The sequence below is a fragment of the Polypterus senegalus genome, chromosome 15 (genome assembly GCF_016835505.1).
Source record: "Polypterus senegalus isolate Bchr_013 chromosome 15, ASM1683550v1, whole genome shotgun sequence".
NCBI classification, from domain to species: domain Eukaryota; kingdom Metazoa; phylum Chordata; class Cladistia; order Polypteriformes; family Polypteridae; genus Polypterus; species Polypterus senegalus.
The window spans coordinates 75,245,120-75,262,882 of record NC_053168.1 but is presented as its reverse complement, the minus strand read 5'-3'; the positions used below and the strand labels follow the sequence as shown (position 1 = coordinate 75,262,882).

The window sequence follows — 17,763 nt, the reverse complement described above, 5'->3', positions numbered from 1 at the left end:
CCACTGTTATTTTATTAATCCTTGGAATCATAAGCAGACCGGCATCTTGAGATCTTAATGTGCGCTCTGGTTTGTAACTCATGATAAGTTCAGACAAATAAGTTAAAATGTTAAAAGGAGGATTTTGAAATCTGCCCTAAACTTAACCAGGAGTCAGTGTAAGAATTTAAGAACTGGAGTTATGTGTTTGTATTTTCTTGTTCTTGTAATAATTCTTGCAGCAGAATTTTAGATTAACTGGAGGCTGTATAAAGAACAGTTTGAACATCCAGTGAACACTGCATTGCAGTAGTCAATCCTACTAGAAATAAATGCATGAATTAATTTCTCAGAATCCTGTTTATTTAGAAAGCACCTTATTTTCCTAACATTTTTAAGATGGAAGAAACATGATTTGGACAACTTTGTAATATGCTCTTTAAATGACATTCTAGACTCAAAGATAACTCCTAGATTGCGGGCTGATTCAGTAAAATTAATGGTGATTCCAACTGAGTTAAATGATGACAAAATATTGTTGTGATCAGCGTCATTCCCTCCAACAATTAACATCTCTTTTTTATCGGTGTTTAAAGACAAGCAGTTCTCCTCCATCCACTCCTTTAATTCACTAACACAACTAATTAAAGACAACATCGGAGAAACTTCATTTGATCTAAATGAAAGGTATAACTGGGTGTCATCTGCATACAAGTGAAAATTAACATTATGTTTCCTAATGATAGATCCCAGTGGAAGCATATAAAGTGAAAACAGCAAAGGTCCCAGTACTGAGCCCTGCGAGCATGGTGCCTGTAAGCCCAACATCATTTTCTAGCCTGTGCAGCAAAATAGAATGGTCAATGGTGTCAAATGCTGCACTTAAGTCTAACAACATAATTACAGTGGAGTTTCCTTTATCAGAAGATATCAATCAGAATGTTGTTTACAACCCACGTTAGTGCTGTTTCTGCACTATGACCAGTGCGGAAACCAGACTGGAATTTCTATAATAAATTGTAATGCGTAAGGTGTGACTAAAGCTGATTGGCGGCTACTTTTTCTAGTATTTTAGAGAGATAGAGTAAATTTGAAATAGGCCTATAATAATTTAGTATGTGTGGGTCTGGGTCTGACTTTTTAAGTAATGGTTTAATGACTACTACTTTTAGTGCATCAGGTACTGTGCCATGCAATAATGAACTACTGAATATTTTTAGAATAGGCTCTGCAAGAACATCCATGGCACTTTTTGCTAGTTTTGTTGGCAGTGGATCTAGGGAACAAGTAGTGGGTTTCATTTTAGAAATTAAAGTTAAGACTTCCTGCTCAGTTACAGGATTAAAATTACTGAAGTGTTGAATGCAATGTGAGGCCAGGGTGTCCTAAGCTGCTAGTATGCAGTTTGTACTGTGATGCTGAGATCTGGGATCTTATATTTTTAATTTTCTCATTGAAGAAGTTCATAAAGTCTGTACTGCTAATATCTGTTGGTATTTTTCACTGTAGATCTGAATTCCCATTTGTTAATTTAGCAACTGTTCTAAACAGTACCCGAGGATTTTTATTGCTATCTATTATTGTAGAATAGTATTCTGAGAGAGATTTAAAGAGAGCTTTTTTATATGTTTTTTATATTTTTATATAATAGAAAAGAGAGGAAGGTAAGATCTCTCTCTGTATACAGGGAGACTTCCTTTTCAATCCAGTTCACGTCCTTTCATCTTTCCCCGTCATAAGAGTGCTCTTTTAGATGTGTTGTACCTTTAATTGTAACAAAAAAAGACTAATGTGACATACTGTATTTGGAGTTTTGAAGTTAGATGTCTTCCTGATGTCAGATGATGGGAGTAGATGAAGATGGTATGATGATGGGGAAATATGAAACTGAAGGTAAATGAGATTAATGCAAGAAAGTAAAATATCAGAAAACTCAAAAATAGAGGTGTCAATATTTATGGTTATAATTCCATAAATGTAGCAAGCAAGTGGTGTAGAGGAGTGAATAGATTTGCCAGAGTTAACAATTGTAGAGGGAAAGAAAACTGAGTGATGAAGCTGCAGAGGAACAGGTACCAACAATTTTAAAATCATCCGCAATATGAGCGTTATCTCTAATGGTGCTGAGGATGAAAGGAAATTAACTGAAATGAATGATGAATTTTAGCAATATATTACCGCAGGCAACAATACTGGTGTAGGAAATTTGACAGTGTGGTGCACAAAAGATCTGTAATTGAGAAGAGAGATGACATACCTTAAAAGAATTGATACCTTGGCCATGCAGGTGTGTGGTCTAAAAATGTTCACACACTACAGGAGTCAGTCTTTTTCCAACAGCACCAGATATAAGGCAAGAACCCATCCTCCCTTGTAAAATATACATCTCTGTAAGTAGTGTGAAATGTCAAATTAGCCTTTCTTCCTTGAGAGTTCACATTTTCTTTTATATTTTACTGTTGGATTTAATGATATATTCCATGAACTCTTCTCGCTTATGATTTTGGTGTGTTACGGGGTTACCTGGGCTGCCTTGCAGTTCCACATACCTGAACTTATATTCCCACACTGGTCACAGTGTATGCTAAGTTTTTCAGGTACTCCAAGTTCTTTCCATTTTCCTAAAAACATAAATTTGATGTTAATTGTGTCCTCAAAATTGGACTGCTGTCCCATCCATGGTTGGTTAATGATACAAATATTTCTTCACAAGTGTTGCTGAGATATGCATCAATGCCTTTTGCTACATTATGTAATGAAGAATCATGTAGTAGAACCACTAAAAGGATTGATATACACTATATTCTGATACTAGCAAAATACCCGCGCTTCGCAGCGGAGAAGTAGTGTGTTAAAGAAGTAATGAAAAAGAAAAGGAAACATTTTAATAATAACGTAACATGATTGACATTGTCATTGTCATGAGTGTTGCTGTCATATATATATATATATATACATATATGTATACACACACATAAATATATATATGCATATACACACATATATACAGTATATATACATATACATCCACATATATATACATATATATATATATATATATATATATATATATATATATATATATATATATATATATGTGCACAAAACCACGCTTTTATCAACGCTTCCGTCGGGTAGTCTTTTGAAATGAAATTTTCCTCCAATCAGTCGTAGTATAAGCACAGCCCTTCACCATCAATGTAAACTTAGTTACAAAGTGATCAAAACTCTCGTTTATATATCCTGCGTCCTCTCATTAAACTTGTATCCCGCATTAGCCGTGGACATGACAGACGCCAGCGGCAGCCTGTCTATGATCTTAATTTAAACTTTAGGTTTACACCGTGCCTTGTTTTTGAAGTAGCTGCACTCATGAATATGCATGTAAGTGTTTGACCGATGTTGACTTACTAATTTTGGTCCTGAAGCCAGTCATTTCATCAGGTTATGGCTGCCGACACCTTTTGTTGGTACTCGAACCGCTACTGCTAGTGCTAACAGCATACACAGTTTCTGTGTTCGCTGTAACATGTTTTGCATTTAGATGGTACCGTAAGGTTGAAGTGCTTGGGTGGTATGGAAACTCCTTTTTGCACAGTTTGCACAAAACCACGCTTTTATCAAGGCTTCCTTAGGATAGTCTTTTGAAACGAAATTTTCCTCAAATCAGTCCTAGCAACGCACTTTCTTCTGACTCTAACATTTTTGTAGCTCTGATGTGTGCATCAATGTAATCGGTGTACCAGGAAATCATGCATTGACAGAAGTTCCCCTTTGCTTGGAATGCAAAGTGTGATTAAATGCGTTATTGTTTAACGCGCTATGGAGCACATGCATCGAAGCTTCTCAGCTGTGCTTGTGCTAAGAAAGGGAAACTTTTTAAAAATATCGTAACACGATTGTCAATGTAACCTTTTGTAAGTAGTGCCTGGAGGATTCAGAGTGTGGAGAAACTCTAGAGACAGCGTGTGTATTAACTTGTGGATTTTTCTGTGAGTATTTGGTGGCAGCATCACAAAGTTGCTTCCGCAAGACTGCGTTAGCTGCGGAGCTCAGCTCAGAGCAAAATGAGGTGAATGGGAGGGGAGATGATGACGTGACTCCCCCACCCGCCTTAACTGTCAATCCCCCCACAAACACAGTCTCTCAGAATTTGCATAAGCACAGCCCTTCACCTGCAATTTTAACTTAGTTACAAAGTGATCAAAACTCTCGTTTATATCCTGCGTCCTCTCATTTAACTTGTATCCCGCATTAGCCGTGGGCATGACAAACGGCAGCCTGTCTATGAACTTAATTTAAACTTTAGGTTTACACCGTGCTTTGTTTCCGAAGTAGCTGCACTCATGAATATGGTTGTATATGTCACTCGCTCGCTTCTTATTGTTTCGCTGCCTTCTCAATTATATAATGCATGTTTTCTTCAGTGCTTTTTTGGAGCTCTTCCTTGTTTTCTACGTACTGCGTTGACAGTCAGTTCACGTGATTACGTGGGAGGCATGATGATGTCACACAAAACTCCGCCCCCCATCGAGCTCAATTCCATTACAATAAATGGAGAAAAATAGCTTCCAGTTATGACCATTACGCGTAGAATTTCGAAATGAAACCTGCCCAACTCTTGTAAGTAAGCTGTAAGGAATGAGCCTGCCAAATTTCAGCCTTCTACCTACACGGGAAGTTGGAAAATTAGTGATGAGTGAGTCAGTCAGTGAATGAGTGAGTGAGGGCTTTGCCTTTTATTAGTATAGATAAATATATATACGTGTGCGTGTATGTATGTATTTATGTATGTATGTATATATTGTGGCAGTGGGGGCAGTAGTGCACCCTTGAACCCTCAGGTACAACTCCGGAGACCAGGTAACAGTCCAAGACTCTTTATTGTTTCTTCCAGTGCACCAAGCACCTTCCACACTACTCACAAATCTCTACAAATAAACACAATAACCTCTCCTCCTCGCCCAGACACTTTGCTCCTCTCCCACCCAGCACAGCTCAGTGTCTGGACTGAGGCACCGTCCTTTTATAGCCCCTGACCCGGAGGTGTTCCTGTCCCAGCATTCCACAGTTCCTTATTCCTTCCGGGTCAGGGCAATCAGTCTTTTACATCACCCCGGGAGCACGCCATTCCTTCCCGTCACGTGACTGTGACGTACTCCCGGGTCATAAGGCACAACAGAACCCAGAAGTCTCCCCACAGCGACTCCTGGTGGTCCCCAAGGTATCCAGCAGGGCTGTGTATAAACACTACAGAGTCCATAAGGCCCTGCTGGACCTCGGGACGATCCTGGTGTCGGAGAGCTCCTCCTGTCGGCCTGGGGTGCGGACGCCTGGGAAGCCAGTCAGTCTTCCATATATATATATATATATATATATATATATATATATATATATATATATATATATATATATATATATATATATATATATATCAGTATATACACACACACACAAATTGAAGGAAAAAATGTGTCATTACTATTATTCCAATTTATGCATATTTGTTTTGTTTTTATAACAGGAGGACCAAACTAACTAAAGATAAAACACCTCATTTAAAGTTTTATACCACATTATCTTATGTTTCTCGTGTTATTACCTCTCTATTCATTTTAATGTGTAAAGCACTTTTTGCAATGACTGCAGCTTTGTTGGTTGTTAGGTTCATTTTTTTCAGTTAAAAAAAAAAAGATTCTATATATTCTGTTGTGTTTTGTGAAATGAAGACATTGCTTCCTTTAAGTTTGCCTTTTTAGATACTTTGCTTTGGGATTCAGGAGGGCTTGACAGAGGTGTGCCTGATTTAGTCTTTATAACCCCACCTCCCATACCACCCTGCTCTATATTTATCTGATCAAATGTTGTCTAAGTGTTTTCCTTCCTTCCTTTGCACTCCACCAACTGTCACTGGGACTCATACAGTAGCAGGAAATCCCTTCCCTACCATGAATCACTACAAGCAGTCTATTTCTCCATTCTGCCTCCTATGAAGATAACAAACTAGTTTCTCTGCCCTTCACAGTCCTGACCCTGTCTAGCTTAGCAGCCCCTGTGATTAAAATCTTATAATTTACTAAATGTTTCTGCCACTGTGGTATATAGCCAGGTCCAGTTCATGTTGTCTTTAATTATTCTTCAGCTTTATCAGTGAATTCATGATTGTACTTTGCATTACAGACTCTGAATGATGCAACTGATTACGTTCAGTCATATTTTGTGGGACATTCAATGAGAAGTCAAGCAAGATGATACATTTTATTCACAAACTGAACCATTTATAATATGCAGACTTTCGAGGCAACCAAGGCCCTTTCTTCAGGCAGTTTGTAATCAACGTGGGCAATGTAGACATTCAACGAAGTCTTGCTTGGTAGTACAGTAATTCCTCCTCGATCGCAGGGGTTGCGTTCCAGAACAACCCCGCGATAGATGAAAATCCGCGAAGTAGAAACCATATGTTTGTATGGTTATTTTTATATATTTTAAGCCTTTATAAACTTTCCCACACTGTTAACATTATTAGAGCCTTCTAGACATGAAATAACACCCTTTAGTCAAAAGTTTAAACTGTGCTCCATGACAAGACAGAGATGGCAGTTCTTTCTCACAATTAAAAGAATGCAAGTATATCTTCTCTTCAAAGGAATGCGTGTCAGGAGCAGAGAATGTCAGAGAGAGAGAGAGAGAGAGCGAGAGAAAAGCAAACAATCAAGAAATCAATACGTGCTTTTGGGCTTTTAAGTATGCAGAAGCACCGCGATAAAGCGGCATTTTTTAGAGGAGCGTCCGTATCCTCTGTGCAAACAGCCCCTCTGCTCACACCCCCTTCGTCAGGCGCAGAGAATGTCAGAGAGAGAGACAGAGAAAAGCAAACAAAATCAAGCACTGCGCAGGAAGCATATCGTATATCATTGAGGAGTTTTAGTTAATACGTAATACATGCTCTGATTGGGTAGCTTCTAAGCCATCCGCCAATAGCGTCCCTTGTATGAAATCAACTGGGCAAACAAACTGAGGAAGCATGTACCATGAATTAAAAGACCCATTGTCCGCAGAAATCCGCAAACCAGCAAAAAATTTGTGATATATATTTAGATATAGTTACATTTAAAATCCGCGATGGAGTGAAACCGCAAAAGTCGAAGCACGATATAGCGAGGGATCACTGTATTACATTAATGAAATTAACAACAGGTGCACTAGAGGGGCAACAATGAAACGACCCGCAAAACAGGAATGGTTTAATGGGTGGAGGCCACTGACATTTTACCCTCCTCATTTTTTTCTGGATGTTTTTTCACTGGTTTTGCATTTGGCTATTATCAGCGTCACTACTGGTAGCTTGAGGTGATACCTGGACCCTACAGTGGTTGCACAAGTAGTCCAAATTCTCCAGGATGGCACATCAATACGTGTCATTGCCAGAAGGTTTGCTGTGTCTCCCAGCACAGTCTCAAGGGCATAGAGGAGATTCTGGGAGACAGGCAGTTACTCTAGGAGAGCTGGACAGGGCCATAGAAGGTCTTTAACCCATCAGCAGGACTGGTATCTGCTCCTTTGGACAAGGACGGACAGGATGAGCACTGCCAGAGTCCTAAAAAATGACCTTCAGCAGGCCACTTATGTGAATGTCTCTTACCAAACAATCAGAAACAGGCTTCATGAGGGAGGCCTGAATGCCCGATGTCTTCTAGTGGGCCCTGTGCTCACTGCCCAGCACTGTGAAGCTCGATTGGCATTTGCCGTAGAATACCAGAATTGGCAGGTCCAGCACTGGCGCCCTGTGCTTTTCACAGATGAGAGCAGGTTCACCCTGAGCACATGTGACAGACTTGAAAATGTCTGCAGATGCCGTGGAGAATGTTATGCTGCCTGTAACATCGTTAAGCATGACCGGTTTGGTGGTGGGTCAGTGATGGTCTGGGGAGGCACATACACGGAGGGACGCACAGACCTCTACATGCTAGACAAAGACACCTTGACTGCCATTAGTTATTGGGATGAAATCCTTGGACCTTTTGTCAGAAACCTATGCTGGTGCAGTGAGTCCTGGTTTCCTCCTGGTGCACAACAATGCCGGGCCTCATGTGGTGAAAGTATGCAAGCAGTTCCTGGAGGATGAAGGAATTGATACCATTGACTGGCCCACACGCTCGGCTGAACTAAATCCAATAGAACACCTCTGGGAAATTATGTTTCAGTCCATCCAACGCCGCCAGGTTACAGCTCAGACTGTCCAGGAGCCCAGTGATGCCCTGGTCCAGATCTGGGAGGCAATTCTCCAGGACACCATCCGTCGTCTCATTAGGAGCATGCCCTGACGTTGTCAGACATGCATACAAGCACGTGGAGGCCATACAAACTACTGAGTACGATTTGGAGTTGCTGCAATGAAATTTTGGCAAAATGGACTAGCCTGCCACATAATTTTTTCAGTTTGATTTTCAAGGTGTCTTTGAAATCAGCCCTCTGTAGGTTGATAATTTTCATTTCCATCAAATGATGTGTCATCCTTTCATTCCTACACGTTACCCAGTCCATATCAGTATAGATATCCAGCAGGATTTTTTTCCCATTAAGATCTGATGTGTTTTTAAAATGTTCCTTTAATTTTTTTGAGCAGTTTATATTTGCACTCATTGATTCAATTGATATTGGCAGTTAAGCACTGCTTAAATGTAAATATACATGCACTTGTAGCTTTGAATCATTTTTCCTCATTAATTGCACTACAGATTTTTTTGCTATTAATGTATGCATTTACTATATTTACACAGATGTGTGTGTGTGTTTCTCAACTTCTAGTCTGTATTATCACCAGTTTTAGCACCGTGAGTTCATTATTTGCTATTTTTTGTTTTGGTAGTGGGTCACGTAGTGGGTCCCCTCACACTAATGATAACGCTCAATTCCCTTAAGTGGTACCGCTATGACGATTCTCCAGTCATCAATGAGAAAAGGAGACAGCATGCTGTCAATCACACTCAGTTTGCTGGGGGCACGTCAACCCCCAAGCTGTTTCCCTCTTTTCCTTACCCCCACCACCCCCCTGCATCACTAAAACTATAATATGGGAAAAAGTGGGTCACAGCACCAACAAGATTAAGAAACACTGGGCTTCTTCTTCCTTCGGCTGCTCCCGTTAGTGGTTGCCACAACGGATCATCTGTCCGCATATGGATTTGGTAAAATTTTACACGGGATGCCCTTCCTGACGTAACCTTCCCCATTTATCCGCGCTTGGGACCTGCATGAAGAATAAGAAGCACTGGGCTAAACATTCCTAATTTTTGACATGTAATTCTAAATATGGATTATTATTTTAATTATGCAGCATTTACACTGTATGACACATACAAACAAATAATAAACACAGTACAAACCTTTACAAAAAAACATAAAACTGTGATGTGTTGATAAAATGTTTATCAAGACGATGTATGGCTAATATGCTTAACAAGTTTACAAGTAATGGTGGCAGCGGTAGGATAAGACGTGGCAATAAGAAATGAAGATCAGAAAGGACCAGCACGTGGGTTTGGTGCCAGTCTGTTTTAGAGTACCCACGAACTCAAGCCTGAGGATGGACATTTTTTGAACTTGGGACTTTTAATGGACTTTCTTTATTACGGGTTTTATCGTTATTATAAGTTCTTCTTTTAATGTCCTGGTTTTAGAAGGAGGCTTGGGGTTTGTTTTATGGAAGGGTTTATTTTTAGTGCTTTTATTAATTTTTAGTGCAGTGTTGGGGGCCATGTCACAGACCTGGGCCACCAGTTCTGCTGGATTGGGAGGAGTGTGGAACATTGGAAGTGGCAGCGAGAAAGGGGGATACAAGACTCTGCATGGTGCCCTGCTGGGAGACCTTAGGACAGCAGCAGGGACCCAGTCCTGAGAACAAAAGGTTGGCTGTGCCTCAGTCTGCAGGATCCCTTACGGGGTAAGCAGAGGAGACGTTGGTTTTAGAAAAGATGCACCTGGGACTGAGTTTTTAAAACTGCTTTCTGCCTTAGAATTTTAACCTTGTTTTATCAAATTTATTTCTTGGATATTTTAACCACCATATTTTCACTGTCTTCACTGGATTATTTATTTATTTGTTTGTTTGTTTGTTTGTTTATGGGCAGCACGGTGGTGCAGTGGGTAGCGCTCCTGTCTCGCAGTTAGGAGACCTGAGTTCGCTTCCTGGGTCCTCCCTGTGTGGAATTTGCATGTTCTCCCAGTGTCTACATGGGTATCCTTGGGGTGGTCCAGCTTCCTCCCACAGTCCAAAGACATGCAGGTTAGGTGCATTGGCGATCCTAAATTGTCCCTAGTGTGTGCTTGGTGTGTGTGTGTGCACGCCCTGCGGTGGGCTGGTGCCCTGCCCGGGATTTGTTTCCTGCCTAGCACCCTGTGTTAGCTAGGATTGGCTCTAGCAGACCCCGTGACCCTGTAGTTAAGATATAGCAAGTTGGATAATGGATGTTTGTTTGTTTATTAACTGAAGTACATTTTGAATCACTGCACTGTTTGCACTGTTTTCCTTTTGGGATTTTAGTGAAAGTACTTGACATCTTTTAGCACATACCCCGTGTTGTAAGTGTGTGTCCTCGTTTGTCCGGCTCATTTCAGCCTGTGAATATCGACAGCTCGGGTTCAAGTGGCTCCCAAACGCAACAGAAAGCATGGAGTCGACCCAGACCATCATAAGTACCTCAGATTAAGGAGCACTGCAGTTAAAATAGCAGATGCTTAATCAAGTATTTTGTAGTAAAAATTGGCGAATATAGATTGGCAGTCAATCGATGTGAGCATCACTAAATAGACAACTGGCAGAATACTAACAGATGAAAAAAACCTGAACTTAACTTGTGTTATTGTATGCAGCAAGAGTCCTTTAAAATTCATGAAGTAATTGGTATTTCATAAATCTGTTACCATCTATTCATGGTTATTGTGTGTTGTTACAGATCTAAACAAATAAAGGTTCTTTTTGAAACCTCCATGTGGATGATTCTTTTTGGAATCAAAAGCAGTTACCCTGTGGTATCACTATGAATAATTATAATGGCACTTTTATTTTTAAGAGTGTAAGAACCAAACTTGAACACGACCCATACCAGCACAGTGTAAACTAAAGCACATTGCTACATTCATTTGTACTGGAACAATTCAGGGTTGACAGTTAACTGAAATCTGTATGTTAATGAGGTGCAAGGAATGTTCAGTGCTAAGAGAAAGTCACTCTGGTCAAAACGGAAACATAGACGAACTCCACAAAACCAAGATCAGGCCTGAAATGAATGCCAGGCCACTAAAATTGTGTGGCAGCAGTGAAACCCAACAGTGCAATTTGCTTGATTATAAATCTATATTTATTGGAATAAATTAAGGACTGCTTGGCATAGTTGCAAGTAACACATGGTAGTAAATATTATAAAGCTGAAAAATTTGAAAAAATTAAGGATACACAAGATCTTAATTATTAAGCATATCACCTGCAAACTCCTGTCATACATTTTAATGTCTCCAAAATTTACTACTGCATGTATCCTGCCTTGATATATCTGCTACTGCCCATTTCCACTTATCCAAATATAAGATATTTGTAGTCTTGCCTTTTTCTGTTTTTAAATTAAAAAAATAATAATAATAAATGCAGTACAATCAGTCTTCTGTAAAGTTCCCATAAATATGTAATTGTGATGCATCACTGATCAGATATGCAGATGGGGATTTCCTAGGCTTGTTAGCCTTTTTTAGTAACATGCACAGCATTTACTGATGTGACACCTACTTTTAGCCTTTTTCTTTTAGTGCTTTTAATAATAGAAGTACTTTTCAGCCAAATAGTTCATGGAGTATTTTTAAACGGCATTTCAATGAGGCCCAGTGATCTGTTTCATCGCTAAACACATTTTTTGATGTTTGTGTTTGCATGCCTATGCAGTACGTCAATGCTGAATAGATCATTAGATGGCTCTTTTTATGAAATCTCTATCACAGATCAAGGAGGTAAAATATACTTCATTTCTTTATTCTATTTTATTTTGAATTTCTTGTGAGCCATGCTGTATTCAAGTAGCCAGGATAATTCATGTTAGATTGTAGACAGGAGTTTGGAACATTTCTTTCATCTTATTTATGAAGTAGACTGTGTTGTCCAATCCCAATCCTGGACGTCTACTGTACCTGCAGGTTTTTCTTTCCGCACTTTCTTAACAATTGACAAATTTCTGCTTTTACTTTACTTCTTTTCACTTCATTTTAATTGCCTTGCTTTTTTTGAATATTCAGTCCTCTGAATTATTTATTTTTTTCCCTAAGTGGCAGCAAAAAACAATTAAATGTGAAGCGAGCCAACAGTTGACCAGCTAAGTTGGGGCCTCAAACTCCAAACAATTTCATAATTAGAAGTTGATTATTGTTGTTCATTAAACTTGTTATTTAATTCCATGGCCTGTTGGTGGTCTGATTCAGCAACAGCACATATTTCCAAAACTGTCAGTAAGTCAGACATTGTCCAACCCGTTATATCCTAACACAGGGTCACGGGGGTCTGCTGGAGCCAATCCCAGTCAACACAAGGCGCAAGGCAGGAACAATTCCCGGGCAGGGTGCTAGCTCACTGCAGTCCAAAACTGTTGATGTTCTTTTTTCTAAGAGCACCATCAGAATGTTTTTGTGACCTGAGCAGATCAATATTATTGAGACCTTCAATTTTCTTTATTTTGAAATAGTGGTGGACACAGTTTAGCTGTATTGGCTCATTTTGTGTCTCATTTTTCTTGGACTGCTAATTAAGGAAAAAAAGAAATAATTATGGAGTCTAAGTCTTAAGTCGCACGTCAGAGAAAATTAAGGCAAAATAATGTAATTAGCCATAAAAACTGGTCACTAATCATGAAAATGGTTAGAATAAAAACCTACTGCCACAGCGGTCTGTCGGGATCTGACATCCCTGAAATAGATACACAGGCCCAGAATAAAAGTGGATAAACAGAAAGTGATACAACACATGACTACTATGTGAAGCTTATCATTTATTTCCTCCTTTCCTCCATTTGGATCATTGTCAAAATTTAATGTAGTTCTCTCTCAACAAAAATATTGAGTCCTTTTTTTAAAAAAAAACAGTGAAAGTAAGACGGTATGCTAGGTAACAAGTTAGTATTCCAACTGTAACTGTAGATAGACAGAATCTTTATTAATCCCATAGGAATTTGCAGAGTTAAAGCAGCAGGCAAAAAGGGTACAAATATACATATAGCAAGAATTAAAATATTAGGTGTGCTTAACATTTGAATCCCTGAAGCTTACGAAAAGCGTTGTAATGCTGGTCCACCTTAAATTCCCTCACACCTCTTTGTTTTGTAAATGTGTCGATCAGCACTGGCAGCAGACAGCCTGCTATCCCATCCCCAACCGATGCAGCTGAAGTCAGACACGAAGTTCTCCCAGTTCAAGTCTGTTTATCTGGGTGTGAGGCATCTGGAATTGTATAGGGTAAATAACATATCGTTATTTGGAATACATACATTTCATATGTGTTACATGTCTACAACGATCTGGGTAAATATAGGATGACAGGCAAGAAACATTGAACACATAATTAAAACAGAAACGTTTTTCATGTTATCGTAATAATGACAAAATGCTGACATGAAGTGTATAATGTGGGAGGACTGAAGTCGAATATCAAATAAACACTTTCATAAAAGGTATAACAAAACAAATGCACTTTTATTCAAGAAAATATCTGGAGAAAAGAAATCATTCCATTTACATGTTACTGTCAAGTGGTTGCAGGTTCGAGCCCTGGTTCTTCCTATTTTGAGTAGTGAGCTGCTGTTACTATTACTACTACATAATAAAAACATATATTTGATTTGAGTTTGTAACACCCGGTGTAAATTTTTGCTACTTGTAAAAGATGTCGCTGAAGGGATATAAGCAGACATACAACGCTTGTGAATCATGTCTTCTTGGTATCTTGTTGTCACTTGAAATTTTTGTTATTTTGCTTTATTCTTTAATAAAATCACACTTGTTTCGCTATACCTTTGCAAAACTGTTTATGTTATATTCCAGTGACCACTTGAATGACAGCCTGCTTGTTACTGGGACCTGATTATTTATTTAGACCACTCATCACAGAAGTGAACAGGGTAAACAGAAAGGGAGCCAGTAGAGGACCTTGTGGAACCCCAATGCTACTCATGACCATGTCTGATACAAAGTTGTTCAGCCACACAATCTGTGGTCTAAAAGTTAAGTAGTCTATCATCTAGGACACAGTGGTAGACAGGACTGCAAGATTGCACAATGATAATTGATGAATTGTTGTCCTTCATTGCCCACTAGTGGATATGTTTTCTCTAACAAAGCTAAACAACATAAACATAAATGTGAATAAAGTATGATCACGGCAAACAGACTGTCACTGGCCACTGAGTGCCACCCCTAAATGTCTCTTATTAAAAATGTATGCAAAATAAGTTACAGAAACAAAAATACACAAGGCAATAAACAAAAAAGTACATCTTCCCAGCAGCTCCTGCATTTAAATGTTTCTGTATAAGGCACAGGCATAGTTCTTCATCTTCCAAGAAGGCAGCCTTCTCACTAGTATCTTACAAACAGTAAAGAGTAACATTCCCCTCTTACTGTCTTTTTACAAATGGCCAGAGTTGTCATGCTTTTTTCATCAATGCCAGTTATTGCACACAGTGTGCTTATTTTACTCTTGCAACATCAGCTGCCATCTTCCAAGCTGTTTTGTTTCTGAGGAATTAAGAGAGCTGAAATGCACCTAGAAACAGAATGAACCCTTATTTATTAAAACACAAAGGAGGTATATAAATATATACTGTACATGGACAGGAACTAAGCTGTTTCAGTAACTAGTATCTTAAAACAGCTTGGAGACTTCCAGCAGTGCTCGGCACGGCCAGTGAAAGTCACAACCATTGCATGCCCTAGTGAGCTGATCGACACTGACATTTGCATGGAAACATCTTTTTCAACCCAGTAAACCTCTCCAGGATTTAAATTCACTGGCACTTTAAATCTTGTTTGCATATCATAACTGCCACTTTCCATGTTTGTTTGAAGAGTTATGTAGCTTTCAGTCATATGAATTCCAAATCAAACAGGTAGTGTAAGCCATTCCTATCAGAGTTGGCTCTGGCCCAGGCCTAAACGGTATCACACTTCTTTGATCTGTGAAATATGCAAGTGACTAGGATAGCATTTTAAAGGCCACCTGTTTATGATTAAATATTCTTGGCATATTCTCAAAGGTGCTGAGTGATGTATCCTTCTGTTAAGTTATCACTAGAAAATAAATCTAAACTTTCACCTGCTGTCTTTACTCCTTCTTTTACATTGATGGTCATCTCTTTATTAGAAGCAAGCATATATTTTGAATATGTATCTGCAACATATGTTTTGCCTGTTCTCATGTGTGGATTAAATTAGTAAACTAAAAAGACATTACAAAATAAATAATTTGGCAGCTAACTGCCTTGCAGAGTTATATAGCTGGAAGATGCATGCAAGTAATAATGCCATAGTTCTTTAGTTTTTACAGATATTTATATTTTTCACTCATTAAGAGAAAGTTTAAAATCACTAATCACTCCAGCATACATGCGTTTTGTTTGTTAGAGGAAAACCTTAGAAGCCTAGAGGTGTCTCTCTATATCTCTGTTTGATGTTTGCAATGTCCTGGCATATTTTTTCTACTTCTTAATCATGATCTTCATAGTGTCCAGTATATATGTATTTGCCTTTGAGTTTTTTTATATCTCTATTCTGATTGGTACCTTCCAGCAATAAGATCCTTTACATCTTTCATTAGCTCCTTAGAAATCCTGCAGAAACAGCTCATTTTATTTGGGGTGCCAAGAATCCCTTCAGTTGATCTCAGGCCAAGACAAATTTTATTCAATTCCAGATACTGTATATATGTTACATTATAGATTACTTTATATAGTATATGATCTAGAACATGACTGATTAAATTTGCACTAATTTATTGTCCCCATTAAGTAGATTATACACGCTTAATCATTATTCCCTGAGTTAAATTGTTAAGTTTGTCCCTTTCTCACTAAATAGGGCATTTGAAAAAATGTATGTCCTTAAATGAATGTCAGAGAATACAGGTGACAGGAGCTGAAGCAGTGAGGCAAACTGGAAGTCAGTAGGCCAAATCAAGATTGATGCCAAACCAGAACACAAGACAAGATTTAGTTAAAAAATAAAGTAAAAGTCTAGAGCTAAAAATTAATAGGAACAGCAAAATCAGCATAAGAGACGAGGTTGATACTATCCATGTACTAGAATGAGACTCATACCACAAAATCGTATTTTATAGCTATAGGATCATTTTTCCACGGCAGTGTTAAATAATATGGGGGACTCATGAGCAAGGAACACAAAATGGTGACACCCAAAGTGATTTAAAATGCCCACACAAAAATTAAATAACACGTAGGCAGATTTAATGTTTATTTCACAACCTTATGTGACCAAGGCATTGACACTTTGCATGCAATCATTTTTACCATTTACTATTATGGTAAAAATTGGTTTGACAAAATTTGTGTTGATTTCATCTTTGTTCAGAAAAGATTAACTTTCAGTAAGGGAGTTTAGAATTTCAATATTCACTGTATACTGACAGTCTTGAGTCTGCGACTTCAGGTGGGCAGGTGCTTGCCAATCTTAACCTCCTTGGGTACAAGGCAGGACATGAGTGTGTGAGTCAGCCTAACCTGCACGTATTTGAGAGGATGACAGAACACCCAGAATACCTGAAGAGATGTAGGTGCTTTGAATGTTTGTATGTATATATGGATGTACCATGTAATGCCAAGGTGACCCATCTAAGATTGGTTGTTAACTCAAGCCTGATGTTTCCTGGACTGCTTCTGTATCCCTTAACTGGATTAATCACATTTAATATTAAATGGATGGATGAACTAAAAAGGGAGTGCTTAGTCCATTATTTACAGTGCTTGCCAGCTATAAAATCTACAGCTATTGGCTATTTATTGGAACTACCGTCTGCACAATTGTTTGTTTGTCTTGCCCTACAACACCATGCCCAGTCTTTATAATGTGTTTCCATCCATGTAATTCATTTTTTCATCTTTCTTTCACAGACCACTCTTTCGGGGAAACTCTGATGTTGACCAGTTAGGAAAAGTATTTGAGTAAGTACCTGTTAAATGTATAGATCAACACATTTTTGTGAAATACATGCAATGCACATTACAGGATGTTATCATTATTTAGAAAATAATAAACAAATAAACATTATCATAATAGGTCATTAATATGTGCAGCGTTACTTCACAATAATTGTATTTGTTTAAGGCTTTACATTTTAAATTATATGAATTGTCTCTTTAACCTTTTGGAAATAATTACAGAAATCTGTAAAGTTGATTAAACCTAAAATTACCATTTTGAAAAAACAAAAAATTTAATTTTTGTAAGTTACACTTATAAGTAAATTCACTTAGTGACAAAAATAAATTCACCCTACAGCAGTGTGTTCCATTTTTTTAGCAGCTATCATACTAAAAATGCAATACTTTCATGTTATGGACAAGGGCATGAAACAATCTTTAAACCTACACAGTGACTAAATGTGGGGTCTGTTAGTATCAGGTTTAATCCATGTGATTCACAAGGAAACTAGCTGGCTTCTTCAAGTCAAGTCATGCTTACTGTTATTTGTACAAACCGGATTCCAAAAAAGTTGGGACACTATACAAATCGTGAATA

General features: G+C 38.4%; 1 protein-coding gene across 2 annotated transcripts in view; it reads left to right on the top strand.

Annotated features, from left to right (window-relative positions):
* Positions 1-17,763, top strand: part of cdk6 (cyclin-dependent kinase 6) — a 206,501-nt gene that overhangs the window by 181,603 nt on the left and 7,135 nt on the right. For both annotated transcript variants that reach the window (XM_039737230.1, XM_039737229.1), the window contains exon 6: positions 17,136-17,186. In XM_039737230.1, coding sequence (XP_039593164.1) covers positions 17,136-17,186 — 51 coding nt within the window. The remainder of the gene's footprint in view (positions 1-17,135; positions 17,187-17,763) is intronic.